General features: G+C 45.7%; 1 protein-coding gene across 2 annotated transcripts in view; it reads left to right on the forward strand.

The window, feature by feature from the left end:
- Nucleotides 1-26,499, forward strand: part of kansl3 (KAT8 regulatory NSL complex subunit 3) — a 66,415-nt gene that overhangs the window by 11,516 nt on the left and 28,400 nt on the right. For both annotated transcript variants that reach the window (XM_063056755.1, XM_063056756.1), the window contains exons 2-14: nucleotides 2,439-2,609; nucleotides 6,815-6,905; nucleotides 7,766-7,951; nucleotides 8,585-8,716; nucleotides 9,750-9,866; nucleotides 12,158-12,259; nucleotides 12,622-12,693; nucleotides 16,967-17,041; nucleotides 17,804-17,961; nucleotides 19,323-19,386; nucleotides 20,254-20,451; nucleotides 22,444-22,645; nucleotides 24,978-25,055. In XM_063056755.1, coding sequence (XP_062912825.1) covers nucleotides 2,439-2,609; nucleotides 6,815-6,905; nucleotides 7,766-7,951; nucleotides 8,585-8,716; nucleotides 9,750-9,866; nucleotides 12,158-12,259; nucleotides 12,622-12,693; nucleotides 16,967-17,041; nucleotides 17,804-17,961; nucleotides 19,323-19,386; nucleotides 20,254-20,451; nucleotides 22,444-22,645; nucleotides 24,978-25,055 — 1,646 coding nt within the window. The remainder of the gene's footprint in view (nucleotides 1-2,438; nucleotides 2,610-6,814; nucleotides 6,906-7,765; nucleotides 7,952-8,584; nucleotides 8,717-9,749; nucleotides 9,867-12,157; nucleotides 12,260-12,621; nucleotides 12,694-16,966; nucleotides 17,042-17,803; nucleotides 17,962-19,322; nucleotides 19,387-20,253; nucleotides 20,452-22,443; nucleotides 22,646-24,977; nucleotides 25,056-26,499) is intronic.

Here is a 26,499-nt window from a genome sequence, read left to right on the forward strand (position 1 = left end):
TCCACCCTTCAACCCCACTCTCTGCCACTTTCTCCCCACCCCAACCCTCCCGCCACATGCTACTCCCCCCTCCTCAGCCCGCTCTGACCCTCACCCCTCATCCCTTTCATTGTGCAAACAGGAGAAAATCTGCAGATGCTGGGAATCCAAGCAATGCACACAAAATGCTGGAGGAACTCGGCATTTTGTGTGTGTTGCCCCCATTGTGCATGTATATTTTTAAACCTTGCCGTGTTCGCAGCTTTGCCCTTCCCAACTATTTTAGTTATCTGGTTCCTTGTTTTCTCCTTTGGGGCCGCCAGAGGGAACATCAGAAGCATTTTTTCTGTCAACAGCTGCAGCAGATTATAGGTAGTACATCTGAACTTCTCTCTGCTTTGGAAAATATTTGGATAAATTATATACTAAAAGCATCTTATCTAAGTTGCTCGATGCATTATCACAAAAATTTTTGGCGATGTCAGGTATGCTTTCCCATTCCTTCAACTGCATTTACTTCATTTAATCACCCCTTAATCTATCATTGTAAAAAAAAAGATACCACCATTTCCGTGATAGTTGATGTCAAACGAAGCCTGCAGTTACCCAATTTCATCCTTGAGTCCCAGAGTCATACGGCACCGAGACTGTCCGTTTGGCCCACTGGATCTGTGCTGAGTATCAAGCAGTCACTTTAACTCTGATCCTAGCCCGACACATTTTACCTCCCTGTATTCCCCGTCCCCATTCCAAATTTTGCCGTTCACCCGCACACTTGGGGTGAGTCACAGTAATTAGCCAAGCTGCCTGTGTTTGGGATGTGAAAGGAGACTGGACGACCCAGAGGAATCCCACACAGTCATAGGGAGAGCGTGCAAATGAGGATCAGGCCGCCTGAGCTCTATGGTGTTTATTACCATACGTGAAAGTATATAGTGCTCATAGTGCCAGGATTTCTACATCGTTAGTGGCCCTCAGCTGGAATTGGAATTGGTTTATTATTGTCACATGTAAAGTGATACAGTGAAATGCTCGTCTTGCCGACTGCTCGTCCAGATCAATGTTTAGTCCTGATTACAGCTTGGGGCTTTGGAGCTTGCTTAATCCCGGTGTCTCTGTACGTCCTCCCGGTGATCGTGTGGGTTTTCTCTGGGCGCTTCAGTTTCCTCACGCGGTCCAAGGACGTACCGGGTGGGTTAATTGGTCATTGTAAATCGTCCTTCGGTTAGGTTAGGGTTAAATCAGGGTTTCTGGGTGGAAGGAAGGGCTGATTCTGCGCTGAATCTCTGAATAAGAAATGAAAAGTCATTGCGCTGTAATGGTGCAAAATAAAGTGCAGTGCAGCTAAACGGTAAAGTGCAAGATCACAGCAACGTAGATTGTGAGGTCAAAAGTCCATAAGATACAGGAGCAGAATTAGGCCTTTTGACCCATCGAGTTTGCTCTGCCATTTCATCATGACTGATCTGATTTTCCTTTCAGCCCTAATCTCCTGCCTTCTCCTGTATCCCTTCATGCCCTGACCAATCAAGAATCTATCAACCTCTGTCATAAATATACATAAAGACATGGCCTCCACAGCTGCCTGTGACCACAACTTCCACACATTCACCACTCTCTGGCTGAAGAAATTCTTCTTCATCTCCATTCTAAAAGGACGCCCCTCTATTTTGAGGCTGCATCCTCTAGTCTTGGACTCTGCTACCATAGGAACCATCCTCTCCACATCCACTCTATCAAGGCCTTTCACCAATTGATAGGTTTCAATGGGATCACCCTGCATTTTTCTGAATTCTAGTGAATACAGGCCCAGAGCCACCAAATGCTCCTCATGTGACAAGCCATTCAAACTTCGAATCATTTTCATGATAACTCCATCTTATCATACTAGGGAACAATTCAGTAGTCTCATGACAGATGGGTGGAGGCTGCTGTGCTTTGCTGTGTGTGGTGGGTGCCTGGAATGCACTGACAAGGGTGGTGGTGGTGGAGGTACTTGTCAAGAGATTACCATTGACATTTCCAGCGTTTACTGCTTTACATCAGCGGGCAGACCTATTGAATGTTGAAAGGTCTTGATAGAGTGGACATGGAGAAAACGTTTCCTATAGTGGGGAAGTCTAGGACCAGAGGGCACAGGCTCAGAATAGAAGGACGTCCCTTTAGAACAGAGATGAGGAGGAATTTCGTTACCCAGTGGGTAGTGAATTTGTTGGCATATACGTCTGTGAAGGACAAGTCAACGTGTACATTTAAAGTGGAGGTTGATAGGTTGTTGATTAGTAAGGGTGTCAAACGTTACGGGGCAAAGGCAAGAGAATGAAATTGAGAGGGATAATAAATCAGCCATGATGGCATGATGGAACAGATCCAATGGGCCAAATGACTCATTCTTAATCTTGTGTCTTGAGTCTACATTGAAGCTGTGGAACACACCCAAGGTTTCTTGTGTTTTTCAGTGACTGTGAGGTGTCTGTCGATGTGGAGACGGTAGTTCCAATGCCAACCCCTCTTTATGACAACCAGAAGGCTCGGAGTGTGATGAACGAGTGTGAGCGGCACGTTATCTTCGCGAGGTCGGATACGGATGCCCCTTTGCCGCCTGATGACTGGGAGGACCACATGAACAGGTGAGAACTGCGCATGGCAGTAATCGCAGGGCACGCTGTTACTGAACACTACTACAGATATACTTCGGTTTTAATCGATTCGATGCTGTCCAGAACTGGACAATACAGTCACCTACAGCGTCCATAAAAAGTATTCACCCCCCCCCACCCCGGAAGTTTTTAAGTTTTATCGTTTTACAACATTGAAGCACAGTAGATTTAATCTGGCTTTTTTGACACTGATCAACAGAAAAAGACTCTTCCGTGTCAGTATAACAGATCTCTACAAAGTGATCTAAATTAATTACAAATATAAAGCACAATAATTGATTGCATAAGTATTCACCCCATATGACACACAAAATCATCACTGGTGCAGCCAGTTGGTTTTTAGAAGTCACATAATGAGTTAAATGGCGATCAAGGTGTATTGTAGTAAACATACATCTGTATCTGGAAGGTCTAACTGCTGGTGAGTCAATATCCTGGTAAAAACTACACCATGAAGACAAAAGAACGCTCCAAGTCACTGAATATCCTTTGGAATACAGTTAAGTCAATCATCAAGAAATGGAAAGAATATGGCACAGCTGTAAATGTACCTAGAGCAGGCCATCCTCAAAAACTGAGAGACCGTGCAAGAAGGGGACTAGTGAGGGAGGCCATCAAGAGATCTATGACAATTCTGGAGGAGTTACAAGCTTCAGTGGCTGAGATGGGAGAGACTGTGCATACAACAACTGATTCCCGGGTGCTTCACCAGTCGCAGCTTATGAGAGAGTGGCAAAGAGAAAGCCACTGTTTTAAGAAAAAAACTCAGAACTCTCAGCTAGAGTTTGCCAGAAGGCATATGGGAGTCTCTGAAGTCAGCTGGAAGAAGGTTCTATGGTCTGATGAAACCAAAATTGAGCTTTTTAGCCATCAGACTAAAAGCTACGCTTGGCAAAAACATACCATCCCTACCGTGAAGCATGGTGGTGGCTGCATCATGCTGTGGGGATGCTTCACTGTGGCAGGCCCTGGAGGGCTTGTGAATGTAGAGGGTAAAATGAACGCAGCAAAGATACTGGGAAATCCTGATGCAGTCTGCAGGAGAGCTGTGACTTGGGAGAAGATCTGTTTTCCAGCAAGACCCTAAGTACAAAGCCAAAACTGCACAGGAGTGGCTTAAAAACAACAAAGTTAATGTCCTGGAGCAGCCAAGTCAGAGTCCAGACCTCAATCCATTTGAGAATTTGTGGCTGGACTTGAAAAAGGCTGATCACTCACGATCCCCATGCAATCTGACAGAGCTTGAGCAGTTTTGTAAAGAGGAATGGGGAAAAATTACAGTGTCCAGATGTGCAAAGCTGATAGAGACCCACCCACACAGACTCAAAGCTGTAATTGCTGCCAAAGGTGCATCTACTAAATACTGACTTGAAAGGGGTGAGTAATAGTGCTATCAATTGTTTTGTGTAATATATTTGTAATTAATTTAGACCAATTTGTGGTAATTTGTTTTCACTTTGACACTGAAGTGTCTTTTCTGTTGATCAATGTCAAAAGAGACAGATTGATGTAAAACGTGAAAACTTCCTGTGGGGGTGGAGGAGTGGTGTTAATACTTTTTATAGGCACTGTGTCTGGAAAGTTTCTGATATGTTAGGCAAAATATGACTTGGTTTTAAACTGGAAGAGGGTTCGAGGAGCTTCAGGAACATTTTTGTGAGCATAAAGAACCAGAATTGAGTGCCTTAAGGTTATTGCATGAACTTCAAGTGGGAGACAAAAAGCTGCTTGTGAAATTAGATGCAAAGACCAAAGCCCAGCCGGATGAATGGAAAGCCAAAAAGACGGGAGTCAATGGAGATACGAAAACAGAGCATTCACCAGATGATGTTGTAGATGAGGAAACCAAGAGGACGATCAGATCATAAAGGGAGCAATAGGAGGATTAATAAGAGAATACTCCAGTGAAGTAGATGCACCTTCCCAAGATCAAGATTCACATCCTAGAAAGGAGAAAAGAAAGAGGATGATGACATTATCGCTACGGAAATAGAAGGATAAACGAAACCTCATTTCACAAGGAATTAGCAAATTCAGAGATATTCACAAGAAAGTAGAAGTAAGGTGAGGAAAAGAAAGAGAAGTTGTTGAAAAGGAGAGAAGCGAGGATTGAAGTAGTTCCAGGGAGAAAAGCCAAGAAAAGGAGGTGTCTAGAGCTGTCAAAAGTACTTCCTGCAGTCTCAGAGTCAACTCCTACAACCAGCACGGAGACGGCACTAGAACCTGGGACTGTTTTCACGACTACGTCTTACCTGCAAACAGAGTGATCCCCCTTGTCAGGAAAGAGGTTATCCCACAAGAGTAAGAAAACCTCCATGGCAATAAATCTTTACGTCTGAGTGGGGCAATTTAAAATTTACTGTGGTATGGATGTCTATATAATAGTTGTATTATGTAGTATACTGTATATATAGTATATGGATATAAGTTGTGCTGCATTCTATATTGAATTGGAGCTTGTATCTAAACAGGGAGCAGTGTTTAATTAATATTCAGTAATGTAAAAATATTTGATTAGGCACTCTGTTGTTTAAACCATTATGGTTATATGTATGAAGTACATGAAAGGCATCATGCCACTGTGTTATATGCACGTACCTCGCTTGAATTAAAAATGAAAGTACGAGTTATCTCCTGGCTCTGTATTTTAATTAGTTTAGTGTTTTGGAGTTACAAAATGTAACAAAAAGCAGTGGTTTTTGTCACTGATAGTTGTGAGAAATAAACAGTAAGCTGATTCAGAACTGTTTCGTGGTTTCCAACTTTCAGGCCTGGTGATGGCAAAAATGGCTGGGATTGAAAGTGAAATGATTTCACTACTTTAACAAGTTAAGAACAGTGAAGAATTTGAGTGTATCGACAGTCATCTTGAATGTTACACTGAAAATGAAGATTTGAAGTATGCAATCATCAATAGCATTGTATGAAGGCAGTCCATTATCTGCACTGATTTTGTTCATTTACATTCAAATCAAAAGAACACAGCATTGTTAGTTGGAGTAATTCCTCCATCAATAACTATTAGGAAATAATGCACAATTTTATAGTACTGGAGTAGTTTTGTTGTTGTTTCAATTTGATCTGTATTTCATCTGAATGTATAATGGTTACTCAGTTAAACAGTAGCTTGTCTTCTTTTCTACCTTCTTAACAATTTTTAACAATTTCTCCCTGTGACAACTTGGCTTTCCTCTGGGTGCTCCGGTTTCCTCACACATCCACAGACGTACGGGTTAGTTGGTTAATTGGTCATGTGGGTGTAATTAGGCAGCATATGCTCGTTGGGCCAGAAGGGCCTGGTGCCAAGCTAAATTTTTAAAAGAAAGCAGTTTCCTCTGGTTGTGAAGTAAAGATTCCTTACAGCTGGAGCTGAGCTGATGTCAGAAGCTCGAAAGCTCTGATTCATTCGGAGGGACTGGATATCTGAAAATCACCAGCTTGTTGAATCAGACAATCAGTTAAGAAGTCAGAGAGTAATAATGGTGGATTTTTTTTTTAGGTTAGGGTTGTACGAATTTCAGGATGAAGTCACGAATTGGATCCAACATTGCTTTAGCAGGAGAAGCCAGAGATTGATAGTACAAGGCTGTCTCTTGGGAGGCCTGTGACTCTTGGTGTGCCATAGGGTGCCTGGTCCATTGTCATTTATCAGCTATATTAATGGCTTAGATGATGTAATAAGTTGGGTCAGTAAATTTGCTGATGACACTAAGAGGTTCTGCTGCTGTCTTTGATTTGGGGCCATCATCACCTCCCTCTGGTTCCCACTCCTCCTTCCCTTTCTTCCACGGTCCGATCTCCTCTCCTGTCAGAGTCCTTCTGTTGTCCTTTACCTTTTCCACCTGTCACCTCACAGCTTCTTTCTTCATTCCACCTCCCTCATCCACCCACCTTCCCCCACCTCTCACCTGTTACCTGGCAAACGTGCCCCCCCCCACCTTCTTATTCTGGCTTCTGCCCCCTACCTTTCCAGTCCTGACGCAGGGTCTCTGCCCGAGACATTCCCCTCCATAGATGCTGTCTGACCTGCCGAGTTTGTGTGTACAGCGCGTTGTCTCTGGGTGCTGCCCACTCCCCTGCCTTTCCACGTGGTTCCAGTGTCCATTCCTCCTCCACTACCGTCGACTGGTATCTCCAGCTTTGCGTGAAACACAGACTCTTTCTCTCCTCTCCAGGTTGGGCTGGACTGCTGCTCAGAACAAGCTATTCAACAAAATTGTGAAGGCGCTGTACTCAGACCGGCTGGCGAGACTGGCGAACGAGGGGGTGAGTAGAGTGAGCGCTGGTAACTGTAGGCTCCATTCACATACTGAATGAACGTCGTTGGAACTGGGCCGGGGATGTAGGAGGCCATTCTGGCTGCTGGGGAGACTGAAAAGACTGTGACTTGCAAGCTTGCCCTTGCACTTGGATTCCTGTGAGCAGTTTCGGGCCCCGCATCTGGGAAGGAATGTGTTGGCACTTGAGAGGGTCCTGAGAAGGCTCATGGGAATGATACCAGTAATGAAAGGTTTAACATTTGAGGAACATTTGTTGGCTCTGGGCCTGTACTGGTTGGTGTTTAGAAGAATGAAGGGGGATCTCATTGAATCTTGAAAGGTAAAGGGCTAAAGAAGAAGAAGCATAGAGTGGACATAGACAGGATGTTTCCACTTGTGGGAGAGTCTAGGACCAGAGGGGACAGCCTCAGACTGGAAGGATATCCCTTTAGAACAGAGATGACGAAGAATAGATAGTTTCTTGATCAGTAAGGGTGTCAAAGGTTACAGGGTGAAGAGGGAAAATAAATCAGCTATGATGGAATGGCGGAACAGACTCAATGAACTTAATGGCCTAATTTTGCCTCTATATCTGCCTGGTGTTCAGAACCAGGCCGCATGATAGATCCACGCAAGTTTCCTCTCAGTAGGCTGAGTTCGCAGAGACAGGTGCTGGTTGTTAGCAGAAATCAAATCCTACTAAGCTGTGATGCTGCTGTTGGCAAGTAACCAGGCTGGCCCCTGCCAATTCGCACATGAAGAGCAGGCAGAGATACAGTCCTCCATCCAGGGTGACGAGGAATAAATTGTGGAAAGGTATTGTTCTAGTAGTCCTTGTGATTTACTGCAAACTGAAAACTCTTTCAGGCCAGCAACGAGCCGGTGCTGAGGAGGATCACGGTGGACAAGTGTGCTCGCCGAATCCGCCAGGCCCTCGCCAGCCTGAACTGGGACACCAAGTTAACACAGTGGCTGCACACAACGCTGGTGGAGACCCTGAGCCTTCCTATGCTGGCCGCCTATTTGGACGTCCTTCAGACTCTGAAGTGCAAGGTATGCATGTTTTGGCTTCTTGTAGCGTTCTTCACTCCTCGAACTGGCCTGAAGCACGTGACGGTTTGCGAGTTTCTACCCCAATGTTATCGGACTATCGGAACGGTTCCCTGGCACAATAAGATGGACACTTGACCTCACAATCTACCTCCTGAGGGGCAGCACAGTCACGTAGTGGTTAGTGTAACGCTATTAAAACGCCAGTGATTAGGGTTCGATTTCTGTCGCTGCCTGTAAGGAGTTTGTCCATTTTCCCTGAGACCATGTGGGCTTCATCCAGGGGCTCTGATTTCCTCCGGTTCCAAAGGCATACAGGTTTGGGTTAGTAATTGTGGGCAGGCTACACTGGACCTGGAAGCATGAAGACACTTGCAGGCTGCCCCCAGTACATTCTCAGACCGTGTTAGTTGTTGGCACAAACAACTCATTTCACTGAACGTTTCGATGTGCACATGACAAATAAAGCTGACCATCGCAGTGACCGTCCACTCACTAAAGACTGTGTAGCTGTATACTTCTCCCATCCTTACTTGCCTCACTGCGCCTCTGTGGTTTTGCTTGAGTTAGTTACCTGCCTCCAGTCACCACCTGCAGCCCTCACCCTTTACTCCCTCTCTGCTTGTTTGAATGCAGCTGCCAACGCTGATCGACAAAATGATCATCTCTTCTACGGCGAAGTCCGGGGCTGCTGGAGCTGAAGCCTTGCCTTTGCTGCTGAAGCGGCCGTGGGACCCTGCGGTTGGTGTCCTGTCCCATAACAAACCCGTGAGTACAGTAATTTAGGGTTTGGGATGGCTGCCTGGGAATGTTATCTGGTGAAGCAAATTGGAGAAAGCGGGCTTTCATGCAGCCTATCTGTTTTCCAGTTAAGATAGTGTCGAGCCGCAGTCTCCTTCGAGATCGTCTCAGACTTGTTACTTTGTAAGTTCCCGAGGATGTGTTTGAGGACAGAGGTTGGAGTTTAGGGGTCGGGTTAATGTTGGAATTGGAGGAGTTAGAGGTCAGGCTTCCACTCTTGTGTTCAAAAACATGGACGTGAGGATGAAGGGCAACGGGAATCCAAGTCCCCACTCTGTGCTGGAAGGCCAGCAATGCAGATGGTTTGTCCCAGATCAGTGGGTTCTGGGATTGAATCCACGCTAGCAGAAGGCACAATGGTCAGTTGGCACGCTTGGATTCTGAGCCTGGAGTTGGGGTCCCAGCATCGGCTGGTTTGGGGGTTGATACCAAAGATCAGAGCCCGAAGGTCGATCGGAAAACCAGAAGTCAAAGCATGATGGTCGAGGCCTAGAGATTGGAGGCCAGAGGCCTGTCTGGGTGGGTGAAAAGGAGGAAAAGGGTTTGTTTTACTCTGGTTGTTTTTGTTGTCTGCTTGACATTGTGGGCACGCTGTGTTGGCACCGTAATTTATGGTGGCACTTGCAGGTTGCCCCAGCACATCCCTAGGTGTATTGGTTGTTGATGCAAACACTGTATTTCACTGGATGTTCCTATGTATGTGTGATGAACAATTCTACATCGGTGTCTGAAAAGGGTGAAGGGATGGGAACTCCAATTCTTTGGGTTTGTAAGGTGTTCTCTGTTTGCAGGTGAATGGTGCAGCTGAGGCTGGGGTTTACTTATTGGCTATTGCTAACTACACTTGGGATGCTGGTGGGGCACTAACCCAGGAGTTTGGGAATTTGGGATAGGAGTTGTGACGTGGTGATGGTCTATGTTCCACGTCCCATGGCTGTGGTTGTGACGAGGACTGAAAACCACTACTTGAATGTTTTAACACTTGTGCTTTCCCTGGCAGAGTAAGATCCCAGGGTCTCCACTGCTACTCATCGCTCCCAGTGGCCCCGTAAATAACATGACATCTACCTCGCGCAGGAACCGTTTCTGGTTATCCCAGCTGTCTTGCTTGGGAAAGGTCAGTTGAGCCCCGTGCGTGTGAGTGGTGAGGGCTTCGGACTGTGATGGGTTAATCTGTGTTGTGCCAGCATGGGTGCTGTTCCCTGAGGAATTGTGCACATAAACTGTGTGACAGCTTTGTAATACTGAATCACGGAGTTAGACAGGCCGTTGGGACCAAATCATCCACCTGGACCAACGTGTTGACAAGAGAGTGGGGTTGAGAGGGATAATAATCAGCCATGATCGAACGGCAGAAAACACTCAAATGGCCTAATCGCCTAATTCTGCCCCTGTGTGTTAATGGTCTTGTGTCTGTCAAAGCCGGATCCATTTGTGTGCATTCGGCCCTCATCCCTCTAAGCCGCAGCCCCTCGGTTAATGGTAAGGCTCCATGGTATACAGATGTTGGGAAGCCCTTCTCTAAGCCATGCATCTGTCCGCATGTAAAACATTAGAATTGTACCTGGCTCTACAGCTTTCTCTGGTAGCTCATTCTATTTTCAGACCACCTTCTTTTAGATCATTCCCCTCTCACTTTGAACAGAACAGTACAGGCTGTTCAACTCAGGATGTGCAGTCCTTTTAACCTATTCTGAGATCAAATGAACCCTACCCTCTCACGTAGCCCTCCATTCTACTGGCTTCCTCCTCCTTCCTTTTCAGTCTTGATGAAGGGTCTTAACCCAAAATGTCGGCTGTTTATTCTCTTTGATAGACATTGCCTAACCTTCTGAGTTCCTCCAGCATTTTGTATGTGTTACTCTGCCTGTCTAAGAGTTTCCAAAATGTCCCTAATGTATCTGCCTCTACCACCACCCCTGGTAGCGTGACCCGTACATAACTGTATGACCTGACGTTTCAGCAGTATCCTAAAGAATCTGGTGAACTGCGCACTCGACCGGGGTGACCACTGCTGGAGTGGGCATGGGGCTGGATTGAAACTTCAGGCTGGAATAAAGAGACGGGGCCCAGGCCCTGCAGCAAAAAAACGAACCAATGTTTAGCCAATTTAAGCGCTGAGCCAGATTAAAAAGATTGAGGTGTCAGAGCCAAGGGGCGAATGACAAACCGGTGTTCAGCTCACGAATCCTTGATGGAACTGGCTCTGCGGCCTCTGGGGCTCCTGGACTGGCTCTGTGGCTGTGGACTCACCTTAGGGGATTCTGTAGTTCACGTTCTGTGTTTTATTTGTTTACTTTTTTTTACTGTTTGCCCAATTTGTTCTTTTCTTCGCACATTGGATGTTTGACGATCTTTGCAGTGAGACATTTTTGTGGATTTTATTGTATTTCTTTCTTTGTATTGTGGATGCCTGCAAGAAGGCGAATCTCGAGGATGTACATGGTACACATACTTCGATAATAAATGTACTTTGAACTTTGTACAAGATAAAAAAAAAAGATCAGCAACATAATGTCCTAATTCCTGAACCCAACACCCAGACCGATAAAGGGCAGCTTGCCAAACTGAGCCAATAGGCTGGTCCTGGACTTATTTTCCATCTGGCATAGTTTGCATTTTGTTGTTTGATTGTTTGTGGTTTTTGTATTGCTATATTTATGCTCTGTTCTTGTTTGGTGCGGCTGTAACGAAACCCAATTTCCCTCGGGATCAATAAAGTATATCTATCCATCTGTCTATCCAAACACTACCTTCAACACCCTACATACCTGTGTCGCCACTTTCAGAGAACTATGTACCTGTACCCCAAGGTTCCTCCCACCCCTACCCACTGAATTGGGAAGGAGGGGTCAGAGAGAGGGTTAACTCTTCACCCTTTCCCACTGGGCTGAAGAAAGTATAAGATACCAGAAGACATAGGAGCAGAATTAAGCCATTTGGACCATTCGATCATGGCTGATTTATTATCTCTCTCAACCCCATTCTCCTGCCTTCTCCCTGTAATCTTTCACGCTCAGGCTAAAGAAGAACCTATTAACCTCTAATTATATTCAATGGAGACATCCATGGCTGTGGCAATGAATTCTACACGCTCTGAGTAGGGCCCCTGGCCCCTGATTAAAGGGAGGGAGGTGGCAGTGGAGGGTTTGAGTTGGGTGTAGATATTGGGAAGAGGGGGCTTTGGGTGCATGTAACAAGGGGTGGAGGGGTGAGGCAGATGTTTGGCTTCAGTGGAGGAGAGAGCTGTGTGTACATGTGGAGGCCATTAGGCAGTTGCTGGCTGGTTGAGGGAATGAAGTTCTTGTCATCCTGGAGTGTTGTGTGAAAGAGCGGTGGGGGGTGCAGGGAGGAAGGTCACAACTGGGTCTTCTTGCAGGGGTTTCACTGCTGGTTCTCGCCCAACAGGTTATCCCAGTCACTGTGCACATTGCCAACGGTGGCTCAGGAGTGAGTGTGTCGCAGTGCCTGGAGCACATGATCGGGGCTGTTCGAGCAAAGATCCTGGAGGTCGGTGGTGTGATGCTCTGAAGTTAGTGACAAAAGATGCTCCTCTCACCTCCCAGCTTCTCACCTCATCCTCCCTCCCCCATCCACCCACCTACTTACCTTCCCCAACCTGGCTTCACCTCTCTCCTTCTAGTTTTTACTCCTCCTCCTCTCCCCCACTACCTTATTCTGTCGTCATTCCCCTTTTTGGGTCGGGAGCTTTTGATGAAGGGTCTTGGCCCAACTTTTCCCATTCTTCTGGCTTGCCTCCTGGGGTAGGATCTGGGATGTAGCTTTGAATTACAGTATTTCAATGGAGTAATGAATCCAAGTTCACAATGTGTGGTACAAATTGTAACTGTATTTCTGTCTGTCTCTTTCAGCTACAGACTCACTTTCCAAGCAGACCGATTGTACTGATGGGTTGGAATGTCGCGGCTCTCGTTGCTTGCCACGTAAGGTGTCGTGAGTCTGGCCTGTCAGATCTGGGCTCTCACTTAGCATGGTGTAGCTCATCTCAGACTTCTGTACTCGCTTCTCTGCCATCAAAGGGTGGCCCTTGCACTAGCTCGCGCTGCACTTCACCTGGAGGAGCGTTGCTTTATTTTATGGCTGAGAAATCAGCGCTGGGAAGCAAAAACATAAGCAGGAGGCTAAGTTACAGAATGTAGAACAGTAAAGCACAGGAGCATATCCTTTAACCCTCCGTGTGCCGAGCATGATGCTAATTAAACTCAATCTCTTCTGCCTCCACATGATCTATATCCCTTTAATCCCTGGGTATTCATGTGTCTGTCTAAAAGCGTTCACCGCTGCTTTCACCACTCCAGTAACTAACACTGTATCAAAAGAGGAATTTATTCTAACCCCCACTCTCTCCCCCATTCCCCATCCACTTGCATGCCGTTCCTCTAGTAATTGACATTTCTACCCAGGGAATTGCATGTGATAAGAAATAGGAGCAGGAGTAGGCCATCCGGCCCATCGAGCCTGCCCCACCATTCAATAAGATCATGGCTGATCTGTCCGTAAACTCAGCTCCGTCTACCTGCCTTTTCCCCATAACCTTTAATTCCCCTACTATGTAAATATCTATCTAACTGTATCTTAAATATATTTAGTGAAGAAGCCTCAACTGCTTCCCTGGGCAGAGAATTCCACAGATTCACCACTCTCAGGGAAAAACCGTTTCTCCTCATCTCCGTCCTAAGTCTTCTCCCCTGAATCTTGAGGCAATGTCCCCTAGTTCTAGTCTTGCCCACCAATGGAAACAACTTCCCTACTTCTATCTTATCTATCCTTTTCAAAACTTTGTATGTTTCTATAAGATCCCCTCTCATTCTTCTGGATTCCAGAGAGTATAGTCCCAGTTGACTCAATCTCTCCTCATGTTAACCCCTTCATCTCTGGAGTCAACCTGGTGAACCTCCTCTGCACTGCCTCCAAAGCCAGTATATCCCTCCTCAAGTATGAAGACCACAACTGCACACAGTACTCCAGGTGCGGCCTCACCAGTACCCCGTTTAGTTGCAGCATGACCTCCCTACTCTTGAATTCAATCCCTCTCGCAACGAAGACCTATATTCTGTTTGCCTTCTTAATAACCTGTTGTACCTGCAAGCTAACTTTTTGCGGTTCATGCACAAGCACTCCCAAGTCGCTCTGCACAACAGCATGTTGCAATCTTTCACCATTTAAATAATAATCTGCTCTTCTATTATTCCTTCCAAAGTGGATGATCTTGCATTTACCAACGTTGTATTCCATCTGCCAGACCTTGGCCCACTCACATAACCTATCTAAGTCCCTCTGCAGACTTTCCACATCCTCTGTACAAATTGCTTTTCCACTCAGTTTAGTGTCATCAGCAAATTTTGCTATGCTACACTCAGTCCCCTCTTCCAAATCATCAATGTAAATGGTAAACAGCTGCGTGCCCAGCACCAACCTCTGCAGCACCCCACTCACCACTGACTGCCAACTGGAGAAACTCCCATTTGTACCAACTCTCTGCTTCTGTTGGTTAACCAATCCACTATCCATGCCAATACACTTCCTCCGACTCCATGCATCCGTATCTTATTTATAAGTCTCTTGTGCGGCACCTTATCAAACGCCTTCTGGAAATCCTACATTGCCTACATCCTTTTTTAAAAAGTGGCGTGACATTTGCTGTCCTCTAATCCGCCGGGACCTGCCCAGAGTCAAGAGAGTTTTGATAAATGATTACCAATGTGTCTACTGTAACCTCCGCCAATTCCCTCTGCACTCTGGGATGCATCCCATCAGGACCAGGGGACTTATCTAACTTCAGGTCCTCGAATTTGTTCATCACTATCTCTTTAGTGACAGTGATTTTATCAAGGTCCTCACCTCTCATTTCGTCCATAACATCATTCTTTGGCATATTAGACATGTCCTCCACTGTGAAGACCAACGCAAAATAGTTGTTCAATGTCTCCGCCATTTCCTTATCACCCAATATCAATTTCCCCTTCTGGTCTTCCAAGGGACCTACATTGACTTTAGCCACCCTCTTCTGTTTTATATATTTATAAAAACTTTTGCTGTTTTTATATTTTGTGCTAATTTATTTTCATACTCTATCTTACCTTTCCTTATTTCTTGTTTAGTTGTTCTTTGTTGCTTTTTTAAAGTTTTCCCAATCCTCCTGTCTTCCACTACTCTTTGCGACTTAGTATCAAATTAAAAGCTCATGTGTACAATCTTTTATTTCCTTAGTTGTCCAAGGCTGGCTCTCCCCACACTTCCTGTCCTTACTTTTGACTGGAATATACTTTTGTTGAGCATTGTGAAAAATCTCTTTGAAAGTATTCCACTGTTCCTCAACTGTCCTACCAAATAGCCTATGCTCCCAATCCACATTAGCCAACTCCCCTCATCCTGTTGTAGTCTCCCTTGTTCAAGCATAATACACTAGTTTTAGATCTAACTATTTAATCCTCCATCTGTATGCGAAATTCAATCATACTGGGATCACTCTTTCCAAGAGGATCCCTGACTACAAGATCATTAATCTTACCTATCTCATTGCACAGGGCTAGACCTAAGATGGCATTTTCCCTTGTAGGTTCACTAACATGCTGCTCAAGAAAGCCATCACGGATGCATTCTATGAAGTCCTCCTCAAGACTTCCTTGACCAACCTGATTCACCCAATCTATGTGGAAGTTAAAATCCCCCATGACAACTGTCATTCTGTTCTTACAAGCCTCAGTTATTTCTTGGTTAATCGCCTCTGCCACTGCAATATTTTTATTAGCTGGCCTATTGACAACTCCAACCAGTGATTTCTTTAACCTCTACCCAGATGGACTCAACATTCTCCTCTGTAGATCTTATATCGTCTCTCACAATCGCCCTGATCTCATCCTTAATTAAGAGTGCCACCCCACCTCCTTTGCCTTCCTGCCTATCTTTCCGTATTTCCTGCTATCCTTGGTTTTATACATCTTCAGTGTAACTTCCTGAACTTGTCTTCAATGCCCTGCCTCAGGCTCTCTGTGTGTGTGCTCAAATTCCTCAGGCGGTATGCACGTGCACAGAGTCCACAAGGACCTCCAGTTACTCTCTGCCTCTTGTTCCCTGCATATTTGCTGTCTGGCATTCCGTAAGACACAGAGACAGAATTAGGCCATTCAGCCCATCAGGTCTAATCTGGCAATCCATCATGGCTGATTTGTTATCCCTCTCAATCCCATTCTCCTGCTTTTTCCATAACCTTTGATGCCCTTACTAATCAAGAACCTATCGACTTCTGCTTTAAATATACCCAATGACTTGGTCTGTGGCAATGAATTCCACAGCCTCACCACCCTCTGGCTGAAGAAATTGCCCCTCACCTCTGTTCTGAAGGGACATCCTTCTATTCTGAGGCTGTGCCCTCTGGTCCTAGACTCCCCCATGATAGGAAACATATAGTTCCCACACCTCCTCTGTCTTCCCTTCAGTCATGCGCTCTGCTGATGTTTCTGCCCATCCCATGGCATTATAAACATTAAGCAAGTTTGGGAAACATACAACCTGCTGACTGCTCGGTATATTAGTCAAAGTGATTTATGTCACTCCTTTCGCAACTTTAGGATCTTCCATGGTGGTTTTCAGCCAACTTTGTATTGATGTGTACTCGCTACATACTGGTGACCCCCCTCCTCCCCCCACCCCAACGTTTCGGCTGTTCGTGTGACAGGAATTCACTCTTTAAAAATTCAACATTCAATGTATATTTATTATCAAAATACATACATGTTTCCTTGAGATTCATTTTCTTGCAGACATTTACAGGGGGAAAAATAAAATAGAATTTATGAAAAACTATGTATAAGCAGATTGATGAACAACCGGTGTGCAAAAGACAAATTTTGCATACTGAAAACATGAGTTGTAAAGAGTTCTTGAAAGCTGGTCTGTAGGCCTGGGTCATAGAATCAGTTCAGAGTCGTGATGAAGGAAGTTATCACAATCACAGATCTGACTTGGAATAAAATTCACTCTTGGGCAATTTGTGAGGGAGTTGGAGGTTGAGGAAGAAAAGTAAATAGATGCAAGATTTTTAAAACTTACATTTTTTTGATGCATGCACAGATGTCGAAGGTTTGCATTACATAAAATCACGAAACAGACAGAATTCTAGGAACACCCCACTGTACCACGAGGGTCACCGGTACTGAATAGAATGGAGCCTGAGGTTATCTTCTATCTGTGCAGGTTTCTGTGATGGAGTTTGTGTCGGCTGTTGTCTGCCTTGGATTTCCTCTTCTCACTGTGGAGGGACCCAGAGGAGTAAGTGTCAAATTGTTTTAATTTCTTAAAAGTGATTTTTGGGATAAGCATTGGTGGTTAAATATAATTATATTTCAATTCAAGGAATGTTCTTGGGTACAGAACAGGCTAGACACAAGGTATAGCTCTCCGTGCACTTCCTTTCGTATACTCCAGGGTGGGACATTATGGAATGGATATAGGTAAAGCTCCCCTACCCTTTCATGTGGTTTCAGGGCAGAACACCTCGAGAAAACCCATGCGTCTCACAGGGGGGACGTGCAGACGACTTACAGATGATGTCAGAATTGAACCTTGAACTCTGAACTCTGACGCCCCAAGCTGGGACAGTGCCATGCTAACCACTGGAGTATTGGGGTTGATGTAGGATGGGTTGAAATGGACAGTTTTTGACTAGCACAGACTTTATGGGCTGAAGGGCGCGTACCCAGGAACTTCAGGGAGCAACTCCGAGTTGGAAACAGCTTGGTGACTGTTGGGTGTTCTGGTTTCCTCCCACAGTCCAAACTCTCGTGAACTCCCCTCAAACTCGACCACTTACTCACATACTAGGGGCAGTTTACAGCTGTCACAGCCTACGACTTAGCAGTACAGGCAACACTTGTGGGCTGCCTCCAGCACGTCTTTGACCTGTGCTGGCCATTGACGTAAGCGAAGCATTTCTCCGTATAGCACAGAATGCTGGAATAAAGAGCTGACCCAGCTGACCTTGAGGCTGTGGTCGGTTGCAGTGCTGTTAATTGCTCTGGACTCTGCTTTCAGGATGTTGATGACCCACTGCTGGATATGAAGACCCCTGTACTGTTTGTGATCGGGCAGAACTCAGTCCAGTGCAGCACAGATGCGATCGAGGATTTCAGGGAGAAGCTGCGAGTTGAAAACAGCTTGGTGATTGTTGGGGGTGCCGACGATAATCTCAGGTAGTTACCTTGTTGTGGTAGCGTTTCCATGACTGATGTTAGAAGGTTGTGGGTTCAAAAGCACTCCAGAATCTTAAGCCCTGACGAAGGGTCTCGGCCTGAAACGTCGACTGCACCTCTTCCTAGAGATGCTGCCTGGCCTGCTGCGTCCACCAGCAACTTTTATGTGTGTTGCCAGAGTCTTAAGCCTTCAGTTTCACTTGTGCCAACGAAGATCAGATTTGGGTTCTGTCCATATGTGAATGTACCACATTATTTGTCGTTTTCAGAGTCATCGATTTGTTTCAGTAGTGGTGAGGCCACCTGTCTCATTGAGTTTATGCTAGGTTCTGTAGAACAATCCTCTACAGTCCATTCCTCAGCCTTAGCTCTGTGCCCTGCAAGTATTGATTCACACCTAACGTAATTTTTCATCCTAATTGACTGTCGCCTGCAGCAGCAGGAGTTGAGTTATTGACTGTTGGATCCTGTGCTTTAATAATAATGGCCAAAGTCCTGCAGAGAGTGACAAAACAGATTGGGCCTATAACCTTCACCACTGTCGAGCACTACCCCACAGAAACAGGCCCTTCAGCCCTTCTAGTCCATGCCAATCTGATCTGAGTAGTCCCATCGACCTGCACCTGGAACACAGCCCTCCGTACCTCTCCCATCCATGTACCTATCCAAACTTTTCTTAAGTGTTGCAAACAAACCCACATTTGCCACTTCTGCCAGCAACTCATTCCACACTTGCACCACTCGTTGAGTGAAGAAGTTCCCACTCAGGTTTTCCTCAAATGTTTCACCTTTTACCCTCAACCCATGACTTCTAGTTCTAATCTCACCCAACTTCAGTGGGAAAAGCCTGCTGGCATTTACCCTTCATAATTTTGTATAGTTCTATCAAATCTCCCCTCATCCTAAGGAATAAAGTCCTAACCTAGACCATCTTTCCCTCAGATCCTCGAGCCCTGGCCACATCCTTGTAAATTTTCTTCATTCCCTTTCAATTTTATTGATATATTTCCTGTAGGTGGATGACCAGAACATAACATGACCAGTGGTGCAGAGATCGTAGTTGGGTTGGTATTGAATAAGACAGATAAATGGCCCACTTATTCACTGTCCTTAAGTTGTCTTGTGACAAGACTTGAGCTTCTGTTGGTCCCAGAGAGCGAAGTGCCATACGCAGACTGTGCTACTGAGCTGCACAGCGGCAAACACACGGTCTCTGTCTCTGGCTTCTTGAGCCTGAGTGAAGAGCCTCTCCTGGTCTGGGAATGAAGGATGTGCCGGGTGGTTGCGAGAGGCAGGGGCGTGGGTGCGGAGAGGTTTTGGTTGGTCCGGGTCACACCAAAAACGTCGTTTCTTAACTGCAGGATCAGCAAAGCAAAGAAGAAGCTGGAGGGTCTGACACAGAGCATGGTGGACAGGTGTATCCAGGTGAGCAAACCGTGACGCCTGTGTACGTGTGTGCACTCACTGCTGTCCACCTTACCCCCAGACTTCCTCTGTCCTGACTCGTTCTTTGTGCTCGCATGGACTGCCAGTCACCTTCCTTATTCTGCAAGACCCCACCCCTTACTGTCTGCCTGCTCGGAACTTTCTTTAGCCAGGGAGTGGCGAATCTGTGGAATTCTTTGCCACAGGTAGCTGTGGAGGCCAAGTCTGTACGTACATTTAAGGCGGAGGTTGAATAGTCAGGGCATGAAGGGACACGGGGAGAAGGCTGGAGATTGGAGCTGAGAGGGAAATTGATGAAATAATGGTACAGACCCGATGGGCCAAATGGCCTAATTCTGCTCCTGTGTCTTACTTCATGACATGTGCCAGAGATATCAAACCTGATTCTGACTCTGCTTTCCCTCGATGTACTGATGGTCTGTAAAGTTAGCATGCAAAACAAATTTTCTCACGTTATCCTGGTACATGTGACAATAATAAACCAATTTAGCAATTTAAATTGGTTTGTTACTGTCACTTCCATTGAAACACAGTGGAAAAACTTGTTTTGCATACAGTCCATACAAATCAAATCAGTACACAGTGCATTGAGGTAGAACAGGGTAAAAGAATAACAATGGGGAATAAAGTGTAACTGCTTTCAGGAAAGTGCAGTGCAGGCAAGCAGTAAGGTGTGAGGCTATGAGGTACGCCACAAGCCTCTGCTCTTCTCTCCCTCTGAACTCTGCAATTTTTCCCAAGCCCCTCACCTCAGTCTCTCTGGAGGCTCACTTTTCCCTCATCCCTCCTGTAAGTTGGCAGGAGTTGCTAACAGCCCTGTGCCCATTGTTGATCTTTTAATCTCAGGATGAGATTGGTGACTTCCTCACTGGTATCCTGACCAAGACTGAGACACAAGCAGGGATTGAAGCCAAGGAGGTTGACATGGAGAAGAGAAAGCGATCTCGGGACGCACGCAGGGACTTGGCCTTTGAGCTTTCGGAGCGAAACAGCCGACCTGTGTCACCGTTCAGCCGAGTCCCAGCCTCTCCCTCAGGTTCTGAGGTAAGTATCATCACTCAACAGTTCACATGTGTACCGCCAAACGAAACAACGTTCCCACAGGCCAAAGTGCACAACACCTACATATAACTCTCACATGACACATAAAGTAATATTACCACAAATAGTTAACAAATAATAAGGTGCATTTACAGCACAATTTAAAAAGCAAACAGCATAATGCTGCTGGCACTTCATATGTGTTGAGACCTGGGTTGTGGCAGGGAGTTCAATAGTCAGGTAAGTCACTCAACGCTACCTGTGCCCTTTGACTTCACCATCGAGGATATCTACAATGGACGGCATTCATCATTAGGGGCTCACTGTCTGGGACATGCCCTCTTCTCATTACGATCATCAGGAAGGAGCTATAGGAGCCTCAGTGTTTTAGGAACAGCGTTGCTGTACTTATTTTGTATTTCTTACTGTAAATTCTAGTATATTTTATGTACTGCTGCTGCGAAACAACAAATTTCACAACATATGTCACTGATAATAAACCTGATTCTGATTCAGCCACAGTATTACCCTCCCTGTCACTGTTCCTTCTGCGCCCTGTAATCTGTAGCAGTCACTGGGTTCAGATTCCACTCGGATAGTTGAGTTGATGGTCTGGGCCACCACTCTAGTACAGAACTGCGCAGGAAATAGTCATAGGCGAGAGGTCTGATGTTTGCTGTCTTACATAGATACAAAGGATCGCTGGGCCAATGCTTTGTCCATCAACCATCACCTTTCAGCGTTGATTATCTGGCAGCAATTGTATTGCATTTTGGGGGGCTCTGGTGCCCCTCCTCCTTCCCTTTCTCCCATGGTCCACTCTCTTCTCCTATCAGATCTTTTTCTTTAGCCCTCAACTTTTTCTACTTGTCACCTCCAGCTTTTCACTTTAAGGCCCTCCCCCAGACACCCACTTTCCCCCTTGCCTAGTCTCACTTCTACCTCGTACTCCTCCCTCTTGCCCATCTTCAGGCATCTGTCCCCTTCCTTTCCAGTACTGATGCAGGGTCTCGGCCTGAAACGTCAGTTGTTTATTCCCCTCCATAGATGATGCTGAGTTCCTTCAGCATTTTGTGTGTGTTGCTCTGGATGTCCAGCATCTGCAGAATCTCTTGTTTCTGCATTTCCTTCCCATCACACTGCCCCAGTGAGTGAGATGGAAACAGATAGAGACATAGAAACATAGAAAATAGGTGCAGGAGTAGGCCATTCGGCCCTTCGAGCCTGCACCGCCACTTATTATGATCATGGCTGATCATCCAACTCAGAACCCCGCCCCAGCCTTCCCTCCATACCCCCTGATCCCCGTAGCCACAAGGGCCATATCTAACTCCCTCTTAAATATAGCCAATGAACTGGCCTCAACAGTTTCCTGTGGCAGAGAATTCCACAGATTCACCACTCTCTGTGTGAAGAAGTTTTTCCTCATCTCGGTCCTAAAAGGCTTCACCTTTATCCCCAAACTGTGACCCCTTGTTCTGGACTTCCCCAACATCGGGAACAATCTTCCTGCATCTAGCCTGTCCAATCCTTTTAGGATTTTATACGTTTCAATCAGATCCCCCCTCAATCTTCTAAATTCCAACGAGTACAAGCCCAGTTCATCCAGTCTTTCTTCATATGAAAGTCCTGCCATCCCAGGAATCAATCTGGTGAACCTTCTTGTGGATGTGGAGGTCCATGTGTTTTTAAAGGTCGTGTAGCAGTTACGCAATGCTTTACAGCACTGGCAGTAAGATTGCAGTTTGATTCCACTGTTTTCTGTAAGGAGTTTGTACATTCTCCCTGTGACTGCATGGGTTTCCTCTGGGTGCTCCAGTTCCCTCCCACAGTCCAGATAGGTTAGGGATTAGGGTTAGTTTGTTGTGAGCGAGCTATGATGATGCCAGAAGCATGGCGATGCTTGACGCAAACAGTTAATATCACCTCGTGTTTCAATGTAGTCGTGACAACTAAAGCTAACCTTACCTTACACCCATGTCCCATCTCTGGCAGGGCACGTCGAGTGTGTCGAGCAGTCCCACATCCAGCCCAAAGACGAAGAGCTCATCCTTGTCGCCTGCCCAGAAGGCCAGCCTGATCACAGCCACTGCCACGGCCGCCAGCCAGTCTCCCAGCCTTTCCGCACAGTTCTCTCACATCCTTAAACAGCACATGCAGAAGACGGGGACTGTGCTGACCCAGAAGCAAGCTCAAGGTAACTTGCTCCACATTTCTTCCCATGTTAGGGCACCAATTGATCACTAAACTGTGGGCCATTTACTACAGGTGGAAACTCTGCTCTGGCATTCACTGGAATAGAATCTTGGCATGTTTTGTGTATCTGCTACAGATTGGTACTAATCCTTACTAAGGTCTAAAATTAATTAAGACCTGTACGGTTGGATCCTGATGCTAACTTCTTTTAAAGTTAGGAATGAGACATAAAACTTGCTGCTTGCGATCATTGTGTTAAGTGTTACAAATGAGGGAAGGAGGAGTGTGATGAGAGAGAAAAGAGCAAGGGAGAGAGAGAGCCTGAGGGAAAGAGAACCAAGCTGGTTTGGTCGTCTTGTAATAGTGCGATCACTCGAGTGAGTATGATGTTCTCCTAAGCAATTGTCTGTTGGCGGGTCCTCAACTGCCTGCAGAGGCCGATCCAGGATCGGAGATGTGCAGGGCAGGTTTTTGTTTTACACAGAGTGGTGGATGCCTAGATTGTACTGCCTGGGGTGGTGTTGGGGGCAGACACCATAGTGGAAGAAGCGTGGAGCGCAGCGATGTGGATCAAATTGAACAGCACAGCACTGGACTGGCCACTCAGCCTAAGTTGTTGAGCCGATTTTGATGCCAAATTATACTAAACTGAGTACCATCCATATCCCTCGATCCCCTTCGAATTATACTAAACTGAGTACCATCCATATCCCTCAATCCCCTTCATATTCATGTGTCTTGTCTAAGAGCCTCTTAATCTCCACCAAACTGCATGCTTCCACTGGTGATTGATTCCAAGCATCATCTACCACTCTCTGGAGTTAAGAAAACACCTTGCCCCTTATGTTGTCTTTAAACTTTAAAAGCATGTCCTCCACTGTTCGACATTTCTAACCTAGGGAAAAGATTCTGACAGCTTACCCCATCAATGCCTCTCATAATTTTAAAAACCTTTTATCAGGTCTCTCTTCAGTCTCCAGCGCTCTACAGAGAACAACCCAAGTCTGTCCAACCTTTCTCTATACCTCATACTCTCTAATCCTGGCAACATCATGATAAACCTCTTCTGCAATTCCCAGATTAAGCAACACCTACCACTTTCCTGCCCTGCCCATTGTTGTGGTGTGGATGAAATCAATGGAGAGAGTGTTACTGGTAGATACAAAGCAGCTTCTTCATTCGACACAACAAGGTACAGCAGGCATCATACGGCTGGAGACGCTTTCAGTAGAAAGGTCTGCTAGCCCAATGTGGGCTCGATATTTATATGCTAAACACAAAGACAATCACTACTTAAAAAGTTATAGACAATGCAAAAACAATGCTTCCTTTTGAAGCTACATACAAAACATCACACCTTCTGACTTCATCCTTTCCTCCTGACGCCAACATGTCTGGGTTGGTATCCACAGCCTTTAGGAATGCAAGTTAGATCCACAATACATTTATTTGGCATTTTACGTGCTAACATAGAAGGCAATTCATATCTATGACGTATAGATAATACTGTCTTCGAAACTGCCTTTAAACTTCACACTTCCATCCGCAGCATCTGGCTAATATCCCGATAGTCACAGCTTTTAGGAAAAGCATTGTTGTGAATTCAATCCACAGTACTTTGTCAAACAGAAGACTGGTGACCAGAGTCATTTAAGTGTAAATGAATCATCTAACCAAAAACTCACTCTAACACCTATGTCTGAAAGATCTATAGATTTGGCATCATGGTTAGCAAGAGACTGTGGGCCGAAGGGCCTGTTCCTGTGCCGTATTGTTCCATATTTATGTTCTAAGTTGGGCTCTAGGAAAGTTGTCTGCTTGGACTGGGGGATTTGCTGTTAGATGACCAGCAACCCTCCTGGAGATTGCTCCAGGCAATCAGTCACAGCTTGCAAAGGGTTAATTCAAATCTGAAGGAGTGAGTCAGTGTCTGACTTGTATAGCCAGTATTAGATTGTATAGCGGGAGGCACGGTATCACAGTGGCTTAGTGTAGTGCTTTACAAAGCCAGTGATCGGAGTTTGCTTCTCACCACTCTCTGTAAGAAGATAAGGCGTTCTCCCTGTGACTTGTGGGTTTCCTCCAAATGTTCTGGTTTCTTCCTACATTTCAAGCGTGTACAGGTTAGGTTTAATGGTTAGTGAGCATGCTTTGTTAACGATGGAAGTGGGTCGCCACTTGCTGACTGCTCCCAGCATACCTTTGGACTGTGCTGCCTACTGATGCAAAAATGGCGGATTTCACTGAGTTTTGATGTACATGTGAAAAGTAATGCAAATTTTAAAAATTCTTTATGCCTTGTGATTTGCTGATGTTTCTGTCATTGGTTTCAGCTCAGTTTGCTGCTTTCCTGAAGCAGAATATGTTGGTGAAGAAGAATTTGAGTGTAGCCAACTCATCCTGTGTCTTTGGTACGTACGTGTGTGTGTGTGTGTGTGTGTGTGTGCATGTGTCTGTGTGTGCATGTGCATAGTGTGCTGTGTACAAGTTCTCGCCAGTCTGCCCTCCCTGCCTTTCTTTCCCCAGCCCCGTGCAGTGCTAGGGTTAACAGCATCTCCTCCAATTAGGTATTTCATTCGCTTTGAAAGTGAGAAACTTGGTTCTGCAATTGCAAAGGTGAAGGGCCAGAGTGGTCTTTGTGCTGTAGGCAGTGGCAGACGTGGACCGGGCTCTAGTACAATGAGCTCTTTTACATTCACCCACAAGAAGAGGTGGAGTGGAAATACCGAACTGTACAGGCAACGTTATGCACGTGTGGCTTCCACAACAACTGGGGCATCAGGTTACATAGAATCATGGAGCACTACACCACAGAAAGACTCTTCAGCCCATCTAGTCCAAGCCAAACTATTATTCTGCCTAGTCCTATTGACCCACACCCAGACCATAGCCCTCCATACCCCTCCCATCTGTGTATCTATTCAAACGTCTCTTAAATATTGAAATCAAACCCTCATCCACCACTTCCGCTGGCAGCCCTATCAACATTCACACCACCCTGATGGTGAGTGAAGAAGTTTCTTCTTGGGTTCACCTGAAATACTTCACCTTTCAGCCTATGATCTTTGTTTCTAGTCCCTCCCAACCTGAGTGGAAAAAGCCTGCTTGCATTTACCCTATCTATACCCCTCTATCAAATTTCCACTCATTCTCCGACCTTCCAGGTATTAAATCTTTTCCAAGAACTCAGTTCCTCAAGTTCCAGCAACATCTTTGTAAATTTTCTCTGCACTCTTTCAATCTTATATCTTTCCTGTATAGATGACCAAAACTGGATATAATACTCCAAATTAGGCCTCACCAACATCTTGTACAACTTCAACATATCATCCCAACTCCTGTATTCGGTACTTTGATTTATGAAGGCCAATGTATGGAAATCTCTCTTTCCAACCCTATCGACCTGTGCCACCACTTTCAATGGATTATAGACCTGAATTCCCAGATCCTTCCTCGCTGCCCTTTACTATACAAGTCCTACCCTAGTTCATCCACAGAAGTGCAACACCGCACACGTGTTTCCATTAAATCCCATCTGCCATTTACTTTGGCCTTCCTCACTGTCCAGTACACCCCAAATCTCGGTGTCATCTGTGACTCATCATCCAGATTGTAGATATAGATGACAAACAACTATGGACCCAAAACTGATCGATCCCTGTGGCACACCACTAGTACCGTCCAGAAGCAAACGTCTACTACCACTACCACATCTGTGTGTGTGTGTGTGTAAGGAGTAGTAGTTGGAGAAACCTGCCTCTCGCCCTTCACGTCTGCTGTACTGTCCATGGTATCGTTGCTGAACTTTAACCTGGGCACCACTTGCCTGCGTCTACCTCGTATCAACATCTCAGG

This window comes from Mobula hypostoma, chromosome 8, assembly GCF_963921235.1.
Source record: "Mobula hypostoma chromosome 8, sMobHyp1.1, whole genome shotgun sequence".
Taxonomy (NCBI): domain Eukaryota; kingdom Metazoa; phylum Chordata; class Chondrichthyes; order Myliobatiformes; family Myliobatidae; genus Mobula; species Mobula hypostoma.